Source organism: Pterocles gutturalis, unplaced genomic scaffold, assembly GCF_000699245.1.
Source record: "Pterocles gutturalis isolate BGI_N339 unplaced genomic scaffold, ASM69924v1 scaffold50669, whole genome shotgun sequence".
Classification (NCBI taxonomy): domain Eukaryota; kingdom Metazoa; phylum Chordata; class Aves; order Pterocliformes; family Pteroclidae; genus Pterocles; species Pterocles gutturalis.
Window position 1 is genome coordinate 1 of NW_010132624.1, and position 26,195 is coordinate 26,195.

The following is a 26,195-nucleotide window of genomic DNA, read 5'->3' on the forward strand; positions in this document are numbered from 1 at the left end:
TGTGGCTGGTGTCCCCTCCTGCTCTGCCCATGGCAAAGGCCTCCCACATCTTCCCTTTTCAGTAGAAAAAAGGAAGTTTGTCTTTCTAGATCTTACGCTCTTTCTTTTCCTTCCTTGGGGAGATGCAGAAGGGGAAGGCTGGAAGTGAGCTGCGTCCCTGAAATCAAGTGGAAGCAAGAGAGGGGAGCAGTGATGTGTTTCTGTTGTGTGCAGCATTACTCCCAAAGCACTTCCAGTTTGCTGGTATCATCAGGCTTTTTCTTTTTTTTTTTCCTCTTCACTCCTGGCTCAGAGTCCCATTTTCTTTCTCAGGCTGCTGCTACATCCAAAAGCTTCCTTCCCAGATCTCTGCTGGGTTTATTGCACCTCTCCTCCAAGCACTTGGAAACAGAGCCCCCCTGCACGGACCGCCCCTCAGGAAGGCAGCGCTGGCTGCCGGTGTGTGTCCTGGGACAGGTCACATACAGGCTGAAAACATCCTGCAGCTTGGCTCAGGCTTCCTGCACAGCTCAGAGCCTCTTCCCTTCCCCGCTCCCTCCAGCACACACCTGCAGTTCTTCCTCTTCAGTGGCTGAAAACACTTGCAAGTCCAGCCTCAGAAAGAAGCAAAAATGGTTCTTCCCCATCTGGCCATTCACTTCATGGTCACTGGGACGCTTCTACCAGTGCCAAGGCCCTTCCACATCGAGGTATCCCGCAGCTCCCCATCCCCACAGGGGTCACAGCCCAAGGCAATCAATAATGGTCACTCACCAGTGTCAGCCTAGTCTGTGGCACAAACAGGTCTGAAACGAGGCCCCTGAAGGAAACTTGTGACACCTTCTCCTTGCTGATCTTCACTTTGCAGGGCTGGACAGCTGCCTGCTCTCATTCCCAGCCTCACTTCTGGGTTGAGCTTGGTGCTCAGGGAACAAGAACGCTGACAACAAGACAAAGAACTGCACACATTAATAACCTGCAAAGCATATGTAAAAGGGCAGTTTTCTTTTCCAGATAACAAGCATAGTGATTGAGAAGCGCGTACCTGTCCTCTGTGTCTTCTTAGGTGGGGTTGAGTAGAGTAGGCAGAGACCCTAACATTTCACTGGCAAGAAACAATTACTGAAATCACTTGACAGCTAATTTGTGGTGGGTTTTTATCTTTCCGCTTCAGAAGGTCCCTTGCCCAGCTCTCAGATGGCTGCCAGCCCACTGAGTAAAGGTAACCAGCTCTGGGTGGGAGCAGAACTGTAAGCGGGAATGAAAAAGTAGGGGAAGGTGGCGTAACTCTGAGTTGTTGTTGTCACTGCAGCAAAACATACATACACGCATTATACATACATGTTACATATCCTGTAACATGCTACATATCCACTTCATACCTTGCTCAGAATAGACGGACACTTACATCAGCTAGGGCCCATTAAATGCATTGCTTGGAATAAAGACACCAAAGAATTAATTTTAAAAATCTTTATGTGAATATAAAAGGATTCTTTCCAAAGAAAAATAATAAAACCCAAAGTTTAAAACTTAGTGCAATTTTTCAAATTCTATGCAACAGTTTTTACATTTGTTTTAAGCAGACGACGCAGACGCTGATACACTGAAAATCTTAACTCTAGCTTGACTCGTGGAGGGGGGGGGGAAGGGAAAAAAGCAAAAAAGTTAAGAAAATTACTGTCCTAGACATTATCAACCCTTAAACAACTGTTTTCATTTTCTAATTCCTAAACTATGTCTACTTAAATAAAACATCAGTATTGCTTATATTACTTATTTCCAGGTAAGTGTATATTATAGAAAATAGAATACCCATATATATATATATACTTAAGGAACAAAAAAATCAGCTAGGTGAAAACTTATTTTCAGTGAACATTTCTTAATCTACTATAATACATTTGTTGCAAAAGAATCTTCTCAAAACTGCTGCCTGATCCACCTTGAGTAAAAGAACCTACTAGTCCAAAATTTGTATTATTGCTACAAAACACTTCTCTTCCATACTGGTTATTCTTAATCTTATATAAAAAATATTAACAAATGATATGTCAATCAGAACTATTTGTTTCTTTGGATTTCTATTACCCGTTTTACTGGAAACTGGCTAAAATTACTAAGAATACTGATTAAATTCATCAATATTCCATGACTTCATCTCACAATTTGTATCGGTTCCTAACTCTGCTGTCTGGGCATGATACAAATTCATCTTGTGGCAGACAAGCAGCCTCTTTCTTCGTGCTGCTCAGCAGCGGTGCACATTACACTCAAAAACACTGTATTGACATTGTTCTGCTGCTGCGTGTTGCATACAACTCAGCTGCAACACTGCAATGCTATTAGTAGCTTTTTTTCTTTGACATTAAGTTACATTAAAATTATATTTATTCAAAAGATCCTTTCTGCACAGACAGATGAGCTGAAGTGAATACACCATGGCTTATAATAAAATATTTATTTCTACAGATGGATTCCTCATTCATAGGATGTAATGCAAGTTTAACCAGTTATAAAACAGCCACTCTTAAACAGGTTCTCAAACCCAAAGAAACACTTAAATAGTATTCACAGACTTAACTTTTACCAGTTTGGGAAAAGTCCCAAATAAGTATTTTTGGCAACCCCAACAAGACTACTGGGGACAACCTTGCCCTGAAAAAGGCTGACCCCTGTCTGCAGTTCCATATGCCAATGCTTCCATCACTAGACAGAAACACTGCTTCCAGTTAAGTGATAGGGAGGTTCTTGGTCAGTTTTGGTCCCAGGGTCTGCAGTTTTGAGAAGTGTACAAAGACAGACATTTGCTTAAGTTTTCACTATTCAGCACCTGATATGACTACTGACATAGGTCTACTACGGTGAGAAGTATGACAAACGCATCAAGCCTACTAACTGAGTATTTGAAAGACATCCATGAAAGTTTCCATGCTCTAAAGAACAAGGGTTAAGAGACCCGTTCAACACCATCAGTGACAGTTTCATGTTTCACTAGGAACACACTGAAATACCAGGCTTTAGAAATGTAAGCATCTTGCTAAGACTTAGTCTCCCGTTCCACTGCTCACCACCATCTCCCACACCACTAGCAGATTAAACAAACAATTGTATGTTAAAAATACAACCCCAAATAATAGCACTACAGCAACAAAAGACCTCAAAACCCAAGAGGTAGTCCAAAGCAGCACAGAATCCTGAACAATACAATCTGACAGACAAAACTGGCAGTTTGTCTGGTGTATTCTCTGCTCATACCTCATTTAGCATGAGAGTGGCTTTTTAAATGATGCCTTGTGTAGGCAGAAGTTTTGAAAGAGGAAATCTCTGTTGGAATGTCTAAACGTATAGCACTGCAAAACTACCACCACAGCTAAGCAGCAATGCTAACTAAGTATTAAAAATGAATACCTCCCTTTTCTCCTGCATTGCATGCAATGCCCAGTAAAGAATTTAAGATGCTGGGGAAGGAAGAAATCAAAGAACAAGCCATACTGACAAGCGTGCAAAACAGAAGACTACTCAAGCTTCAATTCAAAACTTAAATTCTGCAAAGCTGGACCCCGCTCTCAAATCAAAGATGGCCTTAATAGCGAAGATGGACATATGCTTTCATTCACACATACGGTTGGGTTTTTTATTAGATCATGACCTGGTACTGCACCCTCAAATACTTTAAGTGTATTTGTTTGATTGTAAGGGCTGTTGTAATTTTATTTTATTTAACTACAGGTATAATGAATTTGTTCCAGACAGTTTGCAAAGAGGAATGGACATTAAGGAGTTTCCTAAAAATACAGTTCACAACAAGAATAAGACATTTCGTAAATAAACTGATCCAAATTTTGTGAAAGATATCTGAAATTTGTATGTGGAAAGTGGCTATCAATTCCCATTTCATCTTCTTCAAAAACTACTACAGCTTATGCACTTTTCTCCCTGACAAACGTTTGCTGCCAACAAGTAGCAAAGCTATCTTTCACTCATCTACCTAGCACAGTTAGTTCAGAATAACTGAAGTGAAAACACATTTTAAAAAGAGGAAAATTCATTTCTATGCCCAGGGTTGTATAAATAGCTGGAAATAAATGGGGTTCCTTCCAGCCTAACCCCCTTTCTGCAAATAAATGCAGCGTACCAATACTCCAGACTTTTAAAACATAGCCCAGACTTTTGAATTATTATAATAGCTTTTTTTCTTACAGGGAAAGAAAGCTTATTTGGCTTGAATGAAATTAACATCATAATGTAAGCACAAACTTAATATTTTATTTTTTAAATTAATTGAGTAATTCTGCTTTTCACTTTAGATAACAAAACAAATCCCATCTTATGTTATATAACAAGTCAACTAGTCCTACTTCTTTTATTTTCTTTTTCTATAAATGCAAGTTCTTTTTCTGGCTTTTAAAAACTGTACTTCATATTCTAAAAAAATGATTTTTTTACAACATGGTACCAATCTTTTAATATTTTTAGAAGAGCCCAGCAAAAATACCCAATATTGCCAGTTTCCTGAAGTACATTTTTGCATAACAACTTCCCATTACAAAAGTCAACTTCCTAGCCCAAACCTATTAAATAAAGCTGTGAATATACAGTGCCAATTTTTTTATTTACAATATATTCTGAAGGCAAATATAAGTCTCTTAAGTTGTGCTTATAAATACATACTGAAGTTATTAAATTTACTTTGACTTGGAAAACTATGCACTACCTTCTAGATACACCACTGATCAACTTAATCACTTCTTGACAGGTTCTGATGTTGAATTTGCAATTGCCCACCATTCTAACCTCCTCTCTCATCAAGTAGTTGAAATGGAAGCTATAAAACATTTAAGGACACTTTAGCATGTAAGTTTTCCTCATGGTCCTTGTGGTTTAATCAGATGTTGCACCTGGTACTTTAACAGTGAGATTCCTTCTGGTATTGGTGACATGACGCTGCTGAGCTAGGAAGGAGCGTCCGGGACCATCTTTGCAGGCACCGCTACTGCCAACCAGTCTAGCTTCCATACCCAGCTTCTGAAGAGTTAGGCTCTGCAAATAAGTTAAACAACATTTACACCATAGCAAAAACAGAAGGAAAAAACAGGCCATCTTTCACACACAAAGCTCATCCTTACTTAGTATGCACACAGAATTTCTTTTACTGGATTTCTTATAGACACTCTTCCTGCCATAAAAGGTATGAACCAATGCTGAAGAAAAAAAGATTAATTCACATTCATTTGTTAATTTTAGCTTATTGTAATGTTGTTTGTTTATTAAGCCACTTAATTTTACCTTCCTTTTTTGATTTCTTGTTCCAGTCTTTCTTTATGAAATTCTATACAAACATAGCTTCATCTGAAGATGAACAACTTTCTCCAGTCCTTTTCACAGCAACCTAACATCAAATGTTCTAACCACCTTTCCAACACTGCTCTAGCTTTATTTCACAAACACCGTGCTAAAGACACTGAACATCTAAAGCAGGAGTCTGGAAACCTTTCAAATCACAGCCTCCCTTTTTCTCAAGCACAAAAAACTTCAACAAATGCCTATTAATTAATATTTTACACACCTTGTTATACCATGCCGTTACAATTAGCTTTTCCTCATAATCACGTAACTTAGCAAGTTTGAATTCAGCCTGTAAGGAGACAAAAAAAAGAAGAGAATCTCAATTAAAACACTGAATTTATCTGCATAAACTTACTGCAGTCCATTGAGTGAAATAAACACATGCAGCAGAAATGTTTAAATATGCAAAATAACTAGAAGGCTTAGAAGTGTAAATAAAGATACTTCCATAAATGACTATGAGAGAAGTTATAGACTACTTCAAGAAGTGGCTAAACTTTACACAGAAGTTGCAGTTCAACTTAGAAACATATTTTAACAGTGTGGGGGGGAAATGCATGAAAGTCTAGGGTTATCAGAAAGTCTATAAATAATTTAGTGTTTTTTCACTTGAACATACCTCCAGTGGCTGAATATTCTTACTATGCTACTGAATTGCTACTACATAACACACACACAAAAATCTGAGACTGCAGCATGATAAAGTCAGACCTTTCAAGCCTACTGACTCATGTTGAGGAATTTCATATTTGCTCAGGTAACTATTCTAACCAGTCCCATCAACACTGCCATAAAACTGAATGCAACATTTTTTTGGTCCTTAGACTACTGTCATCAAACCTTTCAGGATTTCAGACAAGCAGACTTTACTAAATTAACAGGTTTTACTCTTCTATACAGTTTCAAGAACTCCAGTACATGAAAACCACTGATACCAGAGGTCTAGTAAATTAAACAAGTCACTGCTCAAATACCTAGTCCCTCACACAAACTAAATCACATTACTACTGAAAAAGGTCAGACTCCGCAGCTCTGTACATGTTATCATAACACAGCAAAATTACTGGTGTTCTGAAGTATTTCACTTAGTTTTCAGAGGGTTTAGAAAGAAACCAAATTAGTGTTTCAGTTGTACATTGAAAACACTGTGGAAAAGTAAACTGCTCTGACAGACTTATACTAGGATAAAAGATTAATTAAGCCAAACTGAAAATCTTTAGGTTTGATACTCTGTGCAGTTTCTAACTGAACACAGCATTGAAGGATACTGGATCATCAGGAAACAGTAACTTGAGTGTCTAATATTAGACAGAAGAATATATTAGAAGTTATTAAATATATATAAATTTGTACCTCTAGTGCTTCAATCTTTTTGTCTTTCTCCGTTATCTGTTTTCTGAGCAACATAATTTCTGCTGATGCTGGATTTAGCTTGGGGTCTAAGGTTTTTATCACCTGTACAAGGCAAACCAAAAGCATTACAAGTCACGTTTGATTCTCAACAGCTCTGCATCTCATTTGCTCAGAGCAGAAATACCAAAACAGATTGAGCATTAATCAGGCAATTACGATGAAAATAGTACAACAGAAGACACCGAAGCATACAAAGGAATCATTAATGCATCTCATGCTTTAGCCTAAACTCCACTCTCTCATAAACGTAACTGACTGCAATTGAGCAATATGACTAAAAATGCAACATGCAGCTACTCATTTTAATTGGGAGAGGGAGGGGGTGGACTCAAATCCATCTGTTTAATGATTTATGAGGGAGGAACGTATATGTTCAGAAATATAGCACTCACATTTCTTGCTTTCTCAAGGTACATTTTATATCTTTCTTCCATTGCTTTCATATCTTCATCTTTTTTTCGCAAAGCTGCTTCCAGCTCTCCAATCTTCTGGGCTATTTATGAAAATTATCAACACAGACATACAAAATAACAAGAGACAACACACTTTCAAGGCTTCTGTGTTCTCTTGATTTAACCAGTCACCCAAATAAACATTTTACCTACTACACAATTTTCCAAGTTCTCATTTTTGTTTCAGTTGTACCATAAGGTCCAACCTGACCCTGAATTCCCATTTTGCAGAGTATAGTTCAACAAAACTAAGCACCCATGAACCTCTCCCTGTGCAAAATAAAAATAAAAAAATCCTCCCTTGCCTCCTTCCCCATTTCAAGTTTAAAGCCAAACTGTATCAGAAAGCCTTAGCCAGACACATGTCCTATAGGCCAGTGACTATGGGAATCATTTTAGAAGAAACCTAACATAGCCTCACAAAAAAATCCCCAAAAAAGCCACAGAAAACAACTTACGGTTCTGACTAACATCAGGTTGGAGTTCTGCAAGATCAGCTTCTTTCTTCTGTAACTCATCATGAACTTCATTCAACTTTTCCCTGCAAATGAAAGGCTGGGCTAAGTATTGAGCTCACAAATAATTCCACATACAGTATATTAAGAGCTGAGAGCCGAAACTGATGGTGGAAGTGTTTAAACAACTATTTTATAATCAAAATTATTTTCATTTTAAATTGAAATATTAGTATGTATTTTTGAAGGCCATAGAAGTTGTAACTTCTGAATCACGTCTCATTTACCTAAAACTAGAAACAAAAAAGAAAACTAACAAAAAAACCTCTAGCATCTCTTAGGAACTACATCTGCTGAAAAGATGGAAGTATTTCAGAAGAATGAAATACATTTTGAGTCCAGTAAGGGTGATGGTTTTAACAGTCTGTGTAGAATAAGAATAGTTAAAATGCCACTGGTGATAAAGAAACAGTAAAGCGGATACTACTACTACTACAAGATCACGAGTAGAGTAGACAAAACTTGAATGCTAATGCTTAACTCACTACATGCATGATTCCCAAATCAGTGGCTTAGAAAAACAAGACATCCATACAAAGACGTAGGCAGTTTCTGTGCTACAACAGTCAAATTATTTAGTGTAAATAAGCTATTGTGCATGCATGTGCCTTACTTACATATGTGCTGCCAATTTCTGCTTCAGGTTGCTAGACTATGAAAGGAAAGAGTTAAAATTCAGTTATATTTCAGTACTTCGTACCATGCAATGTTAAAGTGCTCTTACAAATCAGCCAAGAATACTCAGTACACCTAAATAAGTCAAACCAAATAAATCCTAAGAAAACAGCATTTTTTCATACATTTCCATAACCACATTACTTTTTTTTTTCCATCACACAGACCGCAATTCCAGAATCTTTTTCCTTTAAAGCTATCCTTCTCATTATACTACCATATAATCATAAGACTAGAGATTCTAAAAAGGAAAAGGTAGAAGAGTTACAGTTTCTTAAAGAAGGTGAAGGGGCAAGGTGGGTGGAAAGGGATGACAAAAAACATGAGCTTTTCAAGTGAAATGCAGTTGGTGTGGGGGTCTTGTAGATTCCCATACTACAGAGACTAACCTCAACTGCTCTGAATGCAGTGAAGCCAAGTCTGTGTTACCTAAACTGAAGGAGTTGTTTTCAAGCAAGAGAAAGTTTTTAGACTACATCAAACAGCCTTAAATAAGATCTAAGCTTACAAGGTCTTTTGAAAAGTGAGAGCTTGTTGGGGCTATGGAGGGAGCGGGGTGACCCAAAGGGCTTCTGAGCTTGTGCTTACTCTTACTACTGCATGAACTAGTGTGTTTCAAACTAACTTTAAAAAAAAAAAAAAAAAGCAGCGCACCAACCCAGGATCCTCCCTTCCTAGTAGTTATGACTACTAGACACACTGAAAAACAAGAGGCACATCTAAACAAAGGACTCTATGTTACACGGAAGGATTTTAAACAAAACTAGCAAGATGTCTTCAAGGTCAAGAAGCCTGAACTTTCACTTACTCCTTCAGTCTTGGATCCTTGCTCCTGTAAAGTCTTTTGCAGATCTTCAATCTGCTGTTGTAACTCCCCAATACGCTCTTCATTTAGCCTTTTAGGAAGAAAAGACAGTTATTACCCACCTAATTACATCACAACAGACAATTACATTTTTCTGTTTCATGCCTGGATGATAATTTTTCAGAGGGTTTACCCTGCAGGATTTAAACCACAAATAAACTGTTTTCTAAACAATAAATAAACTAAAATGCTTTTAGTTTGACTTGAACTTCTGCCAAAGCACAAACATAGCAGCTTTATTACACATTTTAAAATGAAACACCTAGAATAATTTTAAATTTCAAGAAAACTTAACTACCCCAAATGCTTATATCCTAGTAAACTACTTTCAACATTCACTAACTGATACAGAAATTCAGTAAACATATCCCAGTGTTACAACATGATTAGTTTGAAGTTCTAGAAATGGAGGTTACATTCATGCTTGGTCTACCAAGAATCACTTAAAGCTAAGAGCATCCTATAAGCAACACTTTCTTCTAAGTACACTACACACAGATCTACCACATTTTACAACACCACGTTTAAACTACTTTCCTTCTTCCTTGCTTCATAACCCTTCGTTTATAATTACACTGGTGAAAGAAAACTGATAACTGGCTTCCTGCACAGTGCTACACTAAAGATGCAAGCTACAAGGTCACTCTGAAGGTCTAGAAATCACTTTTCGCTGTATTTTAAGATGCTGTTTTACCCATCACCTTTTCTCCGTTTCTAGTTCATTCACTGTCCGATGCTTTTGCTCCAGCTGTTCCTGCAGCTCTGTAATACGTTCATTTTCTGATCCTTCCTGTTTTAACAGAAGCATCTTATTTTCATGCTGAAGCCGAATAAACATTTCTCTGAATAAAAAACAAAAAAGTCACTGTTAATTAAGAAAAAGGTAACTGAGAGTAGGAGGTAATATTCCTGTTCTCTCCCCCAACTTTCAAGTGAGCAGAACAAGTTCTGCTTAAGGATATAGATGGGGTAACAATGCAATTTTTTAATAAAAGGTAACTTACAACTTTCAAACATGACAATAGTTTAAGTGATAGGAACAAAGTTTTAAATTAAGTCACTCCAAAGCCAGATTTTATCGTGCCTTTAAGTTTTACTCTGCCAGACTTTAAAAGTAGTATTAGCTAGCCTTCAGCTGTTCTGTCTCAGTTGCTGTGTATTATTTTTCTGTCTGCCAGTGGCAAGATAAAAGTTGTTTTGCTCCTTAAAGAGGATGTTTCAAGCCAAAACTTCATAAAAGCATATCTCATTGCTATATAAGAAAGAATGCAAAGTAATTATAGAATGGAGAAATAATTCCTAACAGCTACATGGGAGTCCAGACAAGCATCATGGAGGGAAAGCAAGAAGTGGGATACAGTTGTTAAAATATTGAACTGTCACAGAGACAATATTATGCCCCACCCACAAAAATCACAAAACAATCTCAACCTTTTTGTCTTACCTATATTCCACTGGCAGAATTTCAGCAGCAAGATTCTCATGGCTTCTAACACGAGACGTACCTGAAATTCCACAGTAAGTTTAATTTAACAAACTTAAAGAAATCACTAATATATAAAAAATAGCCTCTGAACACAACGTGATACCTGTTTGACTCAGGTGATCCTGCTGCATCTGCGAATACCGGAGCTCTTCATTTGTCTCTTTTAATGCATCACACTGTACTATCAGTCTCTAAGAAGATATATTTGAGGTGGAATTAAGTCATACTGCATCACTTTAAGACCAAATAACATTAATCAGGAGTAGTATTGACACATTAAGAATATTTTATATGTGTATACATACACACATGAGGTTTAGCACTACTTCTGGGAAGCTTTTCCTCAAGAAGAGCATTTGGGAGAGATTTACTAGGTGTTCAAGTAAACTCTCGTTCAAGAAGCTTACCTCTTTTTCTTTGATTAAAGCTTCATGTTTTTCTTCAAGTCGCTTCATTTCAAATGCTAACTTATCAGCTCTTTTTGATTCTTCAGAAAGTTTGTTATGAAGCTCCTGGACCTTTTTATTAAAAAAAAATTACTATATTCAGCACATGAATGTTGCAAGATGCTACCTTTAAAAACACTGTTAAAACCTTCACTCCTGTGAACACACAGTTCAACCAAAAAAACCAGCTGGTCCTCCAAGCTTGTTGGAGGGAAGACGGGATGCAGGCGTGTATGTTTGGGGGGTTTTTGTTGTTTTTGTTGACTTTTTGTTTGGTTTTGTTTTGTCCTTTTTTTTTTAAAAAAAATTAACTCCTGCATCTCTTAATCACTACTGAAATAAGTGAAATTGAAATAAACCTCTACAGCTTAAAATAAATCTCCGTGAAGAAAGTTAGTATTACATACAAGTGATCTCAGTAATAGCTGAACAACCTCTCCCAGTCACACAACTTAGCTCAGTTAAAGTAAAGAAGAAAAGCCTGCAAACCATGGACAACCAATCAGTTGAGAGGGCAACTACAGTTAAGCTTGGTAGTTTAATAAACAGGGAAAACCAGAAAGTGAATGGCAGAGTATGAAGGAGTTTTCACAAAGAAAAAATTCTAAGGGAACAATACCGGTTAAATCCATTGGCTGTCAAAATTAAGCTGTTCAATTTTTTTCACTGAAATGTAACCAAAATGATTTTATGTAGGTAAGATGACTACCTGATGAAAAAGTAACATCTTAAGTATAGGTGCAGCCTTACCTGCCTTTTGTAGGTTTCCAGCTGGGCACGTGCTGCATTGGCTTTCTTCAGTTCGTCCTCCAGACTGACTGTATTGTGCATATACATCATGTTGGTTTCCTGCAGAGATTTGACTTGCCTGCGGAAGTCATTCAGATCCTGTAGCTTTTTGCGATATACTTCAACAGTTGATTCCAGCTTACTTGCCTTGTCTGCGGTAGCCCTTGAAGTATAAACAGGAATTAGAAGAAGGAGCATGTTTCTTCAAAAGATTAAAAAAGTCAAATTCTGCTTTCATGCATATTCAGGCTATTTTTAAAGGGAGATGCAATGTGCTCGACAGCAGAGTTAAATCTCACTGCTTTATTTTTAAATGCATAATCAATGCAAACTTGCATTATGCAAAGATTGCTTAGGAAAACTGAAATCACCACAGGGTTTAGCTGCGAGTAAGACTGACATTCGTATGCCAGAAGTAAAAACAAGGGTTAGTATGTCAAATATCTCCAGGGAAATCTGTGGGCTGCAATGTAAATGCACCACGACATCCTGTGCTAGTTATCTCATAGTACTTGTACCTGGTAAGAAAAACACAGAAACATCCTCATTGTTGGGTTATGCATAATTAGAACATAACTGCACTATGAAAATGATCATTAGCAGATATGACCAAGAATTACCAGCTGATCATTAACAAAAATCAGTGATAAGAAAATATTTGGATCACAAATATACAGATTATTTTTAATATCCGTGTTTAATATCTGCCATCTCATTATTACTAGAAGTTAGTACAAGAAAATTATGGAAGAAAATCTATAGTTAAGATTTGTTTCAGATATTATTTAAGAACCACTGTAAGTTAAACACATGAAACCACTTTTCTTTCCATGTTTTGTTTATACTATTTTATGAATAGCAGACCTGCTTTTACAGTATGATTTGCTTTGGATATTTCTTGGGTGGTCTGGTATTTGATTTAGTTTACACAAGCTGGAATGTTATTCTCATCAAGGTTATTGCGTATTTCATCTTCATTTTGTTAATCACGTTGCTAACCTACATCTAGCCTAGAACGCTGACACCAAAATTATGCTGAAATTCTAGCGGTATATATGCTTTTCAGAAAAGGCAGCCTCTTGCCAACCCAAATGTCCCCTTAATAAGAATGCACACACACACCCCACAAAAATTTAATGAAGAAGAAAAATTCCTATATTTATTAATCCTGCTTTAAAGAAAAATTTAATGTTGCTATTCTTATGCAAACAATAGAGGCTATGCCTGAAAGCTTGCACTGTCTCTGCTTTGTCAAAGCGCCTTTTTCAAATATTTATTTCAGATCTTGTTCACATAAGATCTATCTGCAGAAGCAACACCTCAGAAAAAAAAATAAAATCTTGTTAAACACAAAGCCTTGGATTTAGTCATTAAATCCTCCTAATGTGTATGGGGAGCTATCTCTGTTACATACCTAAGAATATCATTTTCATCTTTCAAGGCTCTAGATTCTTCTGCCAAAGAGGTTAGTTCATTATTTCTATGTTGCAGTTCAATCAATTGTTTTTCTAGGTCTTCACAATGGACACGATAATCATCTTTTGCAGCTTCAAGCCTACCAGATCAACACCAGGAACTCTGTTAAGAACTCATCGTTATTCCACATTTTTCATTTAGTACTAGAACTATTACAAATAAATAAGACAAAGGAAACCTATTGATTTAAGTAACCAGAAAAAATAGTACTGTAAGCATGGAACATTATGATTTAACACGTAAACAACAGAATGGATTGTATAGTGGAAATTGACCATATCAATATCAAGGGATCACATGAAAAGGTTCCCCCCAGAGCAGCCCCCCGCCCAAGGATCACAGGGACAAAGTTTAATGTGTAAAAGAAATCACTACAGTAAAGAGATATAGTGGATTTTGGTGGGGTTAGGGGTTTGTTTACACACAAATCACTTTGGCACTCATTTTCTGCTTTCCGTCACGTTTTCTGAAGTGTCAAATGGCTACAATATGGCAATTTTAAAGTAATATTTTCTAAAACAACTAATAGTTTCTTTTTCTTTTTAAAGGTAAGGGCTGTGTTTAAAATATGTTTGTACAGTACTAGAAAGCTTTTATAGAAAAAGTAATTGAGATGGAAAATCCTGAAAGAGTAACAGAAATTCTCAGGATATATTTGACAAGACAAGTTAGGGATTTATACCTGAAGTTTTCTTCTTGCAGTTGTTCCACCTGTAACTGTGCATGAAAATATTTTTTTGCAACCACAGTATTTGGATCATCAAGAGAGTCGTCTAATTGTTCTAGTCTGTCATTCATAATCTCATTTTCTGATATCAAGCTGTTTTTTTCATCCTGGAGGGCAGCCACCTAGTACAGATAATACAGCATCAACATCGTAAGACATGTCCAACCGGAAAGAACTAAATCAAGACAACAATACATCAAATCAGTTTATGAAAAAGGTTGAGCATTCAGAAATTTCAGAATGTAATTTACATAGCATACTTGAGCATACAGATGCTTTAGTGTGTGACAGTTATGAAGCACTAAAGGAAAAGTCCCTCTAAAAAAAGACAAATTTTAATAACTGAAACCATCGTAAAGGCAGACAACGTGATATGGAGAGAAACTGGTACTTTCACTAAAAAGGATACCATGGATACAGTACAAAAAGCTAAGTACTGGTGTAAAAATACTCTCCATCTTGCTTGTACTTAACAATAAAAAGCAGGATGGCACTGGCTAGCACACTAACACAGTACTGCCGTGCGCTCAGCAGTGAATGGTTGCGCAAGAAGCAGTTTCAGGTGCCATAAGCTAGTAAGCACACACGCAAAAGAAAAAACCTAGACAGCTTCATATAGAGCATGCATTTTTTGCAACAACCAAACAAGTTTGATATTGAAAGTGTTCACAGCTAAGCAAATGAGAATACAACACTTTATTGAAACAGTAAGTATATTAACAGCCATAAAATGGGGAAGGATTAAGAGGATAGAACCTTTAAAGTTTTTCTAGTGAAAGCTGTTGTGTTAATGTTAACATCCTGTCAAACACAAGAGCATGTAGCATGTGTTAGTTAACTGGCGTTTAAACAGGGGCAATATGCTTTTTTGGGTTATGTTTTCCTGAATCATAAAGAAAACCTACCTTTCTTATACTCTTGGAAAATATCAAGGAAGACTGAGACCTTACAAGTGAATTTATTAAGAATTAGTTTAAATAACAAGCGTCAGTCAATATTATGGCTTCAAATAAATAAAACAAAAAAACATATAATGGTGACGTTATTAGATTAAACATCAGATATAACCTAGAGTATGCGATATTAAGAAACAGTTTGTTTGTGATCATAACTTAAAAGTCTCTCAGTCTAACAGATGTAAGAAAGAAAAACAGTAATTAATCTACCACTTCATTAGTAGTAGCTAGCTGGCTTTCTAGGTTCACTCCTTTTTACATACTGGGTGTCACTTTATTATATACGTGCACACAAAACACCCACCAGTGGAGAGCCTATCTGTAACCAGCTCAGAATAGTACTTCCCGTTCAAGGTTCAGCCACTCCTTAAACATGCACAACACTTTTAGAATAATGTTAAAATAACACCCATCTCAGCCTTTAAAAAGAAAAAACCTATCACACAACTCCGAGCAACTTTTCTCAGTTCCTTTCAGTAGCTTTCTCTTCTTCTTTTCTATTATTTCAACATAACAGAAGTGGTGTCAAAGTCAACACAAATTATGAAGAGATATTTTAAAAACACATCACAGTATTAAAGAGCTATGGTGTCACTAACTCATCTGTACCTTCCCCTTGAATACCTTTCATGCCTTCACCTGGCCCACACTATATCATGAGCAATTGGCTTTGTGTAACCTATCATTAATTGAGAAATCTGCAAAGAGAAGTGAGAGACAGGAGAAAGCCTACGACTTCTCCAGTGAGACATACTAAGTCTCCTAATGGAAGCAGAAAGCGCAGCTAAACTGTTATCCCAGCAGCTCTAGAAGCAAGAGCAGCGAATACACTTTTTGAAGTTTAACACGTGTAATGTGCGAGTTCAACTGTCAAATCAATCCTCTTGCCCATTTAAAAGCAAGCATTTTCTCCTGCAGATTCTGCTCACAAGCATTTTTAGATCTCCACTTTCACTAAGAAGCCTTACTACTAACTCAAGAAAAAAGGAAATGAAATATCAATTCAGTTCTAACAATAGATTCCTGAGTATGGCAATTAGCTATGAGATACTTCATAACTAAGTATTCTACTTTCTCAGTTGTCATTACCTGTAAGAAATGTAAAACTGGCCTCTGGTTTTGTGATTTTTTTTTTTCCCCCCCAGAGGCTCACACAGCCAGTATAGCGCTCTGGCTCCTATAAGAAGATGCCACCCAAATGTCCTCTTTGTAGATAATCAAATCTGAGATGAACTGCCTTACCAAATAAACCTCTTTTAGTCTCAGATTACAGTGCCCTAACAGAGGAATCAGACTTAAGGCTCACAAGTTGATTTTTTTTTCTTTAAAAAGTTGATTGAAATGCAATTTTTTTGTTGTTGTTGTTATGACGTCCTCTCTCCTTTTTCTAAAAAGTGTCTTGATTAGTTTCTATATCCATTAAAAACAAAAGTAGGCTTATTATCAGTGTGGTTTGAAAACGTCAGGAAGGACCTATTAGTTTGTATTATTTTTATTTCCTGAAATATCCTCCATGTTCCAACTGTGTACCAGAAAAAGTAGATTTTAGATAATTTTCAAATTTTAGTCTTTCATCAACTCCTATTGAAAACAGCCTCATTTTCCTATGATTAAATCTAACGATTGATTACTACAAGAACTGAATTTTTTGGACACAGTTTAAAAGACTAGAGAAAGTAGTGACTACAAATTAAATGGGCAATTTTTAAAGCCATAACAATATTGTTTTGGTGCTACCTGCTACTATGCTAGCTAGCAGACCAAACAACCTCTGAGTTATCAGCTGGCACAGGACCTCAGCTTACACTTCCATCAGAAAACTACTTCCAATAATTGCATTTTGGAGTACAGAATGATTGCTTCCCCCCCACAAACAGCTAAGAATTCTCATAGAAACTTAGGTTGGAACTCGATAATCTTGAAGGTCCTTTCCAACCCTAACCATTCTATAATTCTACAAATAAACACAAAATTCACTTTGCCCTCCAGAATTTCTGCATCTTAATAGCAGCACCACTACATATTAAAGAAATAAGCGACTTGCTACTTCTTACCTGTAAATCTAGCTCTTGACATCTTTGTGCCAATTCTTCTTTTTCTGATAGTGCTTCCTGAAGATCTTCCAAAGCTTTTTTAAGCTTTAAAAAAAATAAGATAGTCAATCATTCCAGGTCATATCCAAAGTACTCACAGTTCTAGCTTCCAAAATGTCTCTGCTGCATTTTAAATGACCACCACATGTAGTAAGCAAATTATTGAAACACAAAGTAACATCCAGATTCAACACAATAACTGTGAGCAGGCACTTTCAAAGGCAACTTCATTTTATGTGCTACACCTTGCAGTGTTCAGGTTATCGAACCCCTTAAAAATAACCCAAACCCTGACATGGCTGAGCCTTGATGTACCCCCAACTCTTCCTGCAATGTAGGTTTGCACTGGTCAGTTTTACCGCATCCAGGAAGACGGCATAGCAGTCACTGCATTTTTTTTAAGAAGCTATAAAGTAGAACGTAACTTTTCACTAATTAGCACTAAAAACCAGCATTACTTTATTACATATTCTCTGCCTACATCATTACGTTGCTCTGCCTTTTGTGAACCAGTATGGTTTAACCAGATCAGCTCTGAGTGGAAAACAGACCAAGCAGTTTGTGCAGATAGACAACACCAGAGTGCAATTTATTACTGAGAGGGTTTTTTTAACTTTTAGAATTGGAGAGGAAGAGCAGCCCTCCTCCTCATTTAAGGGATGGCAAAATACCAACTTATTGTTCATGCTTGAACTACAACAGCAACAAACATTAGCCAGTTACCTGCTGTTCCATTTCACTTGATGGATCACTTGTGGAAGGACCAGTTATTTCCTTGCTCATGAGCTACAGAAAGAAGCCACCGGGAAAAAAGGTTAAATTAGAGGTTAAATATCTGTAAATTCACTGTCTACTGAGTATCAATTCTATTTTCTATCACGTCTGTGCATCCCTTCAAGATATCAAAACAGATTAATAACAATAATAAAACACCTCATGGCTGGTAAAGGATTTAAACAAATCTAGAATAAGATTATTTTTTTACTTTCCCCCTCCCAAAATTAACCAAGTTAGCACTAACACCTTATTGGATATATCTGTGATCTGTTGAAGTTATTGCTACCCTATTAAGCTGAAATGGAGTGAACCAGAGGACAGGATTTCACTCAGTCAATTTAATAGTTATCACACTTTGTGTCACATCAATTGCCATTAAGCAAACAATAGGAACACTAACATAGCTCTCACTGATCTCCAGTACAAAGATGTACACAGTATGTTTGTCAACAGTTAAAGGGCTTTAATTCTTACTCAGGAATTACAGTATTATTTCTAGACCTTCTTCTGAAATAAACTTTGATTAGTCAGAATACAACAACCAAGAGGTTTATGGATTCATTTCTCCCAATAGGACACTAACAACTTTAAAGACTATATAGTCACTTTAAATCTAACTTTTAAAGCCTACTACCTACTCCACTGTTACCCTGATGAGAGTGCAACTACACATCACATTTTCTTCAAAGTCAGCACTCAGTTTTTGCCTCCCTCCACACTCTGCTTCACAGTCCTTAAGCACACAGATGCAAGTGACTACACAGCTCTGCTGTGAGCTGGATCACAAAGATGATCCAACTAAGAACAAATTAAGACAGCAGGGGGAACACATCATGACAATAGAAGAGATGCATCTGTGAGTTTGTAAATCAGATGCTGGAATGGGCTGTCAGAACAATGAAGCCTCACAAACAGTTATGATCAGCTTAACTTTGGGCCCAAGACTGCAGCACTGGGACAGAAATTTCAGAACCTGACTCCAGTATAACTGGCAGATGGAAACTAGATACATTTCTTATATGAAATAGGAAATCTTAAGCATTTATTGTCTCTACAAGTTGTACGTTTGGGCATACGAGACTAAAATCAAAACTCCTCGGCTGGAGTTTGAGGCCTCTTGGACCTGATTCTCCCAGACAGTTTAGGGAAGTACTTACACTGTTCCCTGACCTTTGCTGGGATGAAAGAATTCACAAAGATCAACAAATGGATATTTGGACGTCTCAACTGACAGCATTAGGCTGTGAATTCCTACTTACCTCTTGAATAGCAGTCATGACAACATGTTGAACAGACTCTTCGAGGGTCATGATATTTTGTATGTGTTCTGTGAAAAAGAATTTGTAATGATTCATGATGATGTTCACCTTAATGGCTTGAGTAACATGACATACTGTTTGTAAAAAGATCTAGAAGAAACTATTCTCTACAAAGCTGCTTCTAAACAGGTAGTGCTCTTTTTATACAGAGCACTACCATTAACCAACAACATTGTTATGCAGTAATATGGTAGATAAACGTAAGAGATCATAATCTCTTAAATTAACAAATTTATACAATGCATAATAGAGCAAAGAGATTCTAAGACACCTGTATTTCCATGGTTCTTTTTTCATACACACACCTATGTACGTATATCCATAAGCGTTTGCAAAGAGTCAACAAGCTTGCAACTGAGTCAATAAATAAAACTTAATGACAAAAAGTAATTGCTAGCATTTTCATTCCCAATGCAGACTGATGGCTTATCTCCCAAACAATCTTTGATGCAGTCACTTCAGACTACCTAGGAATCGCACCTATTCTACTAACAGAATCATGCTGAGGATTCCTTAGCCATTGGAGCATCGAGCATTGGCTCCGGTAAAAGGACAGAAAACTCAACTAATTCAGTCTCTTTTATCTCTCTGCAGATAAACAAAAGGCTGTTTCTAACACAAGTTTTAAATTTTTTAATTTAATTTGCTTAATTTGCATGTAAATAGTTAAAAGTTGCAGGTCTTGGTACATATTTTAGCAAGTATAAATAATCCGCACGCACTTCAAACTGTTTTTTTTAAACCTACCCTGAGCAAAGTTTGAGTTTTATTCACTGAAGTTCCCCACATATTTTCTACTTTCAAGTGAACTCCAGTTTCAGACTAGTCATGCAACATATTAACAGAGGCCTTTCGATACAGAAGAAGAAAGTTTCTACATCTCTCATACCTTGACAATCACCTGAGGCAATCTGGTGTTTATTGACCAGATTAAGGTTGCGCATACCTTGTTTCCTTTCACAGTTGACCGCACAACCCAAAATAAGCTGCAGAAGTCTGCCCAGTTCAGTGGGATTCGAGTTCTCGGATATCTGATTTAAGTCTGGAATAAGCTCTTCTGAAATCTGCTGACCCAAGAACTGAAAAAACAAGGGAAAGATGGATTCCCACTTTTGCAAAACATGAAAATCTGGTATCATGTAAGAAGTCTGGACTCAGTAAGCCATCCAGAGAAAATGGTCTGTTAATAAGTTACTGTAAACCTTATGTAAGGGAAAGATTTTAAACATTAAACATGGAGATAAACACTAAAAATTCTAGTTTACGAGAAAGAACATAGAATACGGATCAGGATATCTGAAGACAAAGCAAATGTTCTTAACTCATTTGCTAGAGGGCTTCATACATGAAACCCAGATGTCACACACTGTGCTTCTCTCAGCCCAGCAAGGACCGTTCCAAATGTCTGTCTCTGTCCCTCAGTGTGGATGTGCGTTTGGGGCAAGAGGCACTCAATTCACTCCTAGCCAACGACCTTTACCATACTTGGCACCTCAGATTTTCTCTAAATAGACCTAAATTTAAGCTAAAGTAGACAGCATAAAAAAATACGCAAAACATCTAGCAATTATTTAGTGCAATGAAATTATGAACTTTAGCAAAAGTTCTACACATTTTTAATGGCAAAACCACAAGTTTTGGAAGCCTATTAACTGGGGATTTAGTAAACCGACCACTTACACAAGAGAGTTCTTGGGCTAAACCTCAAATACGAGAGAATTAACTTATTCTACCAACTAATAAAAAAAGGAATTAAAAAAGCTCCTTAGCCCTTCAAATAGCTCCTCATAAGCCTAAAGAAGTTCTACTTCTGGGCTTGCCAGAGAGCCTCAGTGCTGGCAATACAGAAGGGCTTGGCACTCCGAATCACAACAACACCTAGGTGAGACCAGGAAGCCATAAGATGTTCTCGCAAGTTTTTCTCTACCATACCCATTACCTAACTGTAATCATGTTCCCTACAAAATTCAGCATTTTTTTTTAAACTGAAAATACAGCACTCTTTTATGGCTACCGTACTCATCTTGCAGGAGAGAACAAACTATAATCCTTACTACATCCAGGAGGATTCTTAACTCCCAGCTTCCAAGTGAGTACTATAAAACCTAGACTAGGGCTGCTGAATGTGTTGTGTAGAAAAGGATTAAAACTTCACTAGACAGGAGCAAACATGAATGCACAGACAAAAGTCAACGGGATTCTGCACTTCAGTCCTTATGACATTCACTTGGGCAATGAGAGAGACATGGTTTCCAGATTATACTCCAAGAGCCTTACCTAGAATACACCTGCTCAAATTAATTCTATGTTCACTCAGACCTTCCACTTAACCAAATAATGATCATATACCTTCTGCCAAAAAAGTCCTTAAAATTACTTTGTCAAGAAAAAAAAAAGCTAGGTAAAGGAGTACAATAATAATAATAATAATGATTGAACAACAAAAAAATTGCTACTTTTTCCATACCTCATGATAGTAGTCCATAATTCCTTGCAGTATCTTCTTCAGATTACTGGACTGATGGTTGTACATGAAATAGAAGATTACAGGCTTTTATTAAAATTCTTAGTTTTGCTGAAATGAAATAGTAGATGTTTACAGAACAGCTCTATGACAGAACAGGGGAAGAGAACTAGCAAACAGAAAATCCCCATCCAACAATGCTGGAAGGCACTTTAACCATCAACAGACAGTTCAAATTAATTTAACATAACCTAAAAAAGTCTGAGTTTAATTATGAAGTTTTTGGACTGCTAGATAGTCTCAGGACAGACACGATATCCAAACCCATTTCAGTTTTGAATACCTTTATTCTCCAGTTGTCACCAACATCATCTTTAATGCGATTTAGCCAAGATGCATCAAACCAAGCAACATCTCTGAAAGAAAATTAAATGATTAAACATCAATAAGCACAGACTTAAATAAATAAGATACCACATTCCCAGAATTAAATCATTGGATGTCTCACTACAGCGCCTAGTGAGGCATGAATTCCTGGAGACGGCAAGTTATATCTATGTCACAGTAAATTTCCATCCTGCTAGATGCATTCCACCTCCCCAGGGCTGGAAGAATTTCTGTATATGCTTGACCTAGCTACAGCTAGGAACACAAAGATGTGAAGGCCTTTGTCATGCTGAATTTTTATACCTGACAAAGCAATCATAATGACGTAAAGAAACATCTTCTTTTGACTAGTGCTGATGTTAAGTCTGGTACCTAGTCTTGCACCTCTGGATTTTCCAAAATTTGCTACAATTTGTCAAAGGCACTTATGAAGGAAAAAATACCCCAAACATTTTAAAGTACTGGCACTTCATATTTTTTGTATGTCTTTGGTTCCCTTGAGCAGAAGCATTTGCCAGCATAAATAAGGATGAGTTGCTGAGGTGTTTACACACACTGAGCTGCCAAACAGTACAATCACAGCGTATCTAACAATATCTTAACACCATACTGTTTATTCACTGGTCTCACAGCACCTAATAAAAGACAACTATCATCTTCACTTGCCTATCAACCAACCTGGTTGCAATGAAGTTTGCCCAAAGGCCGTGGCAGCCTAGTACCACAAACACATGGGAAGTGACCCCCTGAATCTTCACTAAGCAACCCTAAATCAATTTTTGCCATGGCCCAGGAAAAGGGTGAGCTCTGCCTTTACACAGCACACTTAAAATCTTTTCAAGTAGACAGGGGGGTTTCTGGGTTTGGGGTTTTTGGTTGGTGGGGTTTTTTGTTTGTTTAGTTTGTTTTTTTGGGGGGTGGTGGTGTTTAAGTAATTTCTCAGTAATCACAAATATAGTTTGAGCAGGGGACGGTAATTTAGACTTCTTTATTATCTGAGACAACAACAACAATAAAATTGCAGTGATGACTTGTAGCATGCCACTCTTTCAATAAAAGACTCCTGTTACAACCCTCTGAAGTAACCGCAAATTTCAGAACTAGTGTGTCACTCAACCCAGTGCCATTTTTCATCACACTAATAAATTAGGAATTATTTTGCTTTTGATTACCAAACTTATGTTTTAATAATAATAAGATTGCCATTTAAGTTTCACAATTCTTTTCTCCACACAAATAGTAAGTTATCATTTAAATCCCAGAACTTAAATCTAAATCAATTGAGCAATCCCCAAGAGTAAGAGGGGACAAAGACATGCCTTTTGAACTTTTAGTTCCTCATCCAAAGAGGAACGTATTGCCTGAAGCATGGGTATCCATGGAAATAGTGTTGATGAGAAAAGTGAAAAAGATCATATCATTCTTGGCCAATTACCCTTAAGCATGAATTTAATACTGCAGTATTAGAATAACTCCTGATCTTCTCCATTCTATCATATTATTCAACTATTATAACATCCCCAAAACAAATACACAAAGGCATATTTTATCTTCTGCTTTAAACTGTCCACTCTAAGTTTCTATCAACTTTAAAAGCAACTATGCACATCAAACAAAAAAAATCTCAAGAAACTGAATACCTCGTCTCTGAACTTAAGTATCAACTTACATTTGGTGAAGTACCTGTGCCATGGCAACCCCATTAGTCAAGTCCTGAACATCTCTGCAAGGTGCCGCAGTATTGAAGGTCTGCAACTAGAACAGGGAAAAACATGTTTCTTGCTTAGCAAACAGGACAGAAAATTGGTTACCATTTTCCTTTTCCTCTTTAAGGCACAAGCATTTAGAAAAAAGTCTTCCTACTCGAGGCAGCTGAAATCCTTTTTGAACTATGCAGTTTGTAAGCCAACCCAATTATCTCAATACTAGTGACTGCTGATTATGACTAGTATCTTAAATAGTACTACCATGCTTTGCTTTTTCATGCTTGTTTTTCCACTACAAATCAGATTATGGAATACTAACTCGGGAAACTAAAGTCATATTTCCCTATCCCTCAAATTCTGTTGCAGTGCTTACTTCTGGACACGTAATTACCTAAACAAAAAATGGCACCAGAACAAGGGACAAAAGTTGAGGGGCAGAAAAAAATCCAGCCTTTTACTATAAGCATTCAGTAACAAGTCATAACACCAATAGAGATCCCTGAAATTACTTGTGGGTTAAGAACAGAAGGGAGAAAATGATGCAAAAACAGTGGAAAAAACAGTTGTCTGAGAGCTACTGCGCACTTTAAGGATATAAAGATAGATGAAAAAAACTGAACTATTTCAAGTCCTGTGAGCTGGCAACCTATTTCCTTGCAGTTCAGGAATTCCAAAATTACTCTAAAGATATTCCTATTTGAATATGCAACTTCAAAATACTTCCATAAACCCAAAAAACTTTACTATAATTTGAAGTTACGCATCTTTTTGTGGTAATCATATTTTATTCATATATTATTAATGGTATTTAATATATATAGATACATATTTTCCTGTTATTTTCCAACTGCCACACTACCTAGTGTTTAAACACAGGGCTGGAGGCAGTTTTACCCCATCTATGTATTTCTGTTAAAGATTAAGCAACAAAGCCCCAGTTTTCACTCTTCTCCTCTATTACAAAACCAGATTATAGATGGAAGCATTTTATAGTAAGTTGCCTGATCTATTCTATATGAATTGTTATACGCAATCTTTGTATTTCAACTGGTGCTTCCAGGCACAAGTACAATTAAAGCTCCTTTGCATTAGGACTATACAAAAAAGATGTAACTCCCACCCCAAAATAAAAACTTTAATAGCTCGAGTGTTTTGCAGCTGGCTTTTCCAAAAGCAACTCAAACGACACTAATAACTTCAACATGGCTACATCCTTACAGAGCACTGCAATAAACCCCTAGCAGACAGCTCTATACATAGAACCTCATCATCACCCTGATGTATAATTCTAGTTTACTACACATCCACAGGCAGCTCTGCTGCCCTGCTAATTTCTACCTGCTTCATGAACAAAGACTTAGAACATAGAGGTAGGCACCCAGGTCCTCAGATCACTCCACAACTGTACGAAGTGACTGCAGGCTCTGCAACATACTCCATCAGGCTCGAGGACTTTGTGTCTTGGAGAACCCCTGGAGCACAGACAGTACATTTCTATTTAAAAGCCTTCAACAAAGTTTTCCTCCACAAACTTGGCTGAGGCATGTTTTGCAGCCACAAACTCAGCATTCATTCTGCAGAATATTCCCTCTTGTCAGGGTTTGTCACCTGCTAGCTTCACCTCATCTCCCACAGTTCTTGTGCAGATGGTGAACAGACTCTCACCCAGGAGCTCAAGTCTGTACTGACCTCTACCATACCCACATCCTCCCACTGTGTTTTTCCCAGGACCAACAGTCCGCATCTGTTCAGACAGTTCTCATATGGAAGCTCTTCCTTACTTCCCATGAGGACAGTCATTTTTTTCTCCTAGTTTTCTGCTTTTCCTGCATTTACGATCTGTAGGATGGGATCACTTCAATGTTAAAAATGTTTCTCTGTTGTGGATACTGTGTATTTTTTTTATACTATTCCCAAGCCTGTATCTAACATTTTTACAAAACTCTTTTATCCCCAAACACCAATTAGCTCAGAACTAAGTATTCCAGGTGAGAGAGCAGTTTCCACGCATATGTCAGTTCATCACATAGTTGCTCAGGAAAAGAAGAGCTCATCAGCAATTCTTTTAAGTTCAGCCTTCTTTACGATGAGGAATAAAATAGAGAGGAGAAAGCTTGCTGTTAGTACTATGAAAAGATGTATATGTGGAACATAATGGAAGCAAGAACAGATCTTTATAACCTCTATCCACTGCAAAAATTGACTTCCGAAACTTACTATGTTTACAATGTCCTAAATTACCTGCCCATCCCTGAGAGGGTTTTCTCACACATCCTGTGAAATGTAAGCTTCTTCAGAGGTCTCTGGTGAATGAACTTCTC

At 37.1% G+C, this 26,195-nt stretch overlaps 1 protein-coding gene across 1 annotated transcript; it reads right to left on the reverse strand.

Annotated features, from left to right (window-relative positions):
* Positions 1 to 4,592: 4,592 nt before the first annotated feature.
* Positions 4,593 to 23,918, reverse strand: HOOK1 (hook microtubule-tethering protein 1). Its single transcript, XM_010080931.1, has 21 exons — positions 23,838 to 23,918; positions 22,125 to 22,197; positions 21,785 to 21,835; positions 20,264 to 20,396; positions 19,258 to 19,325; positions 17,945 to 18,007; positions 17,183 to 17,266; positions 14,128 to 14,294; positions 13,384 to 13,524; positions 11,931 to 12,132; positions 11,142 to 11,252; positions 10,838 to 10,925; positions 10,693 to 10,753; positions 9,950 to 10,090; positions 9,192 to 9,279; positions 8,326 to 8,360; positions 7,652 to 7,734; positions 7,134 to 7,234; positions 6,682 to 6,783; positions 5,549 to 5,617; positions 4,593 to 5,022 (listed from the first exon to the last, which is right to left on the reverse strand). The coding sequence occupies exons 1-21, from the start codon at positions 23,858 to 23,860 to the stop codon at positions 4,864 to 4,866; spliced, it is 2,043 nt and encodes a 680-aa protein (XP_010079233.1). The 5' UTR covers positions 23,861 to 23,918; the 3' UTR covers positions 4,593 to 4,863.
* Between the last annotated feature and the right edge of the window lie 2,277 nt (positions 23,919 to 26,195).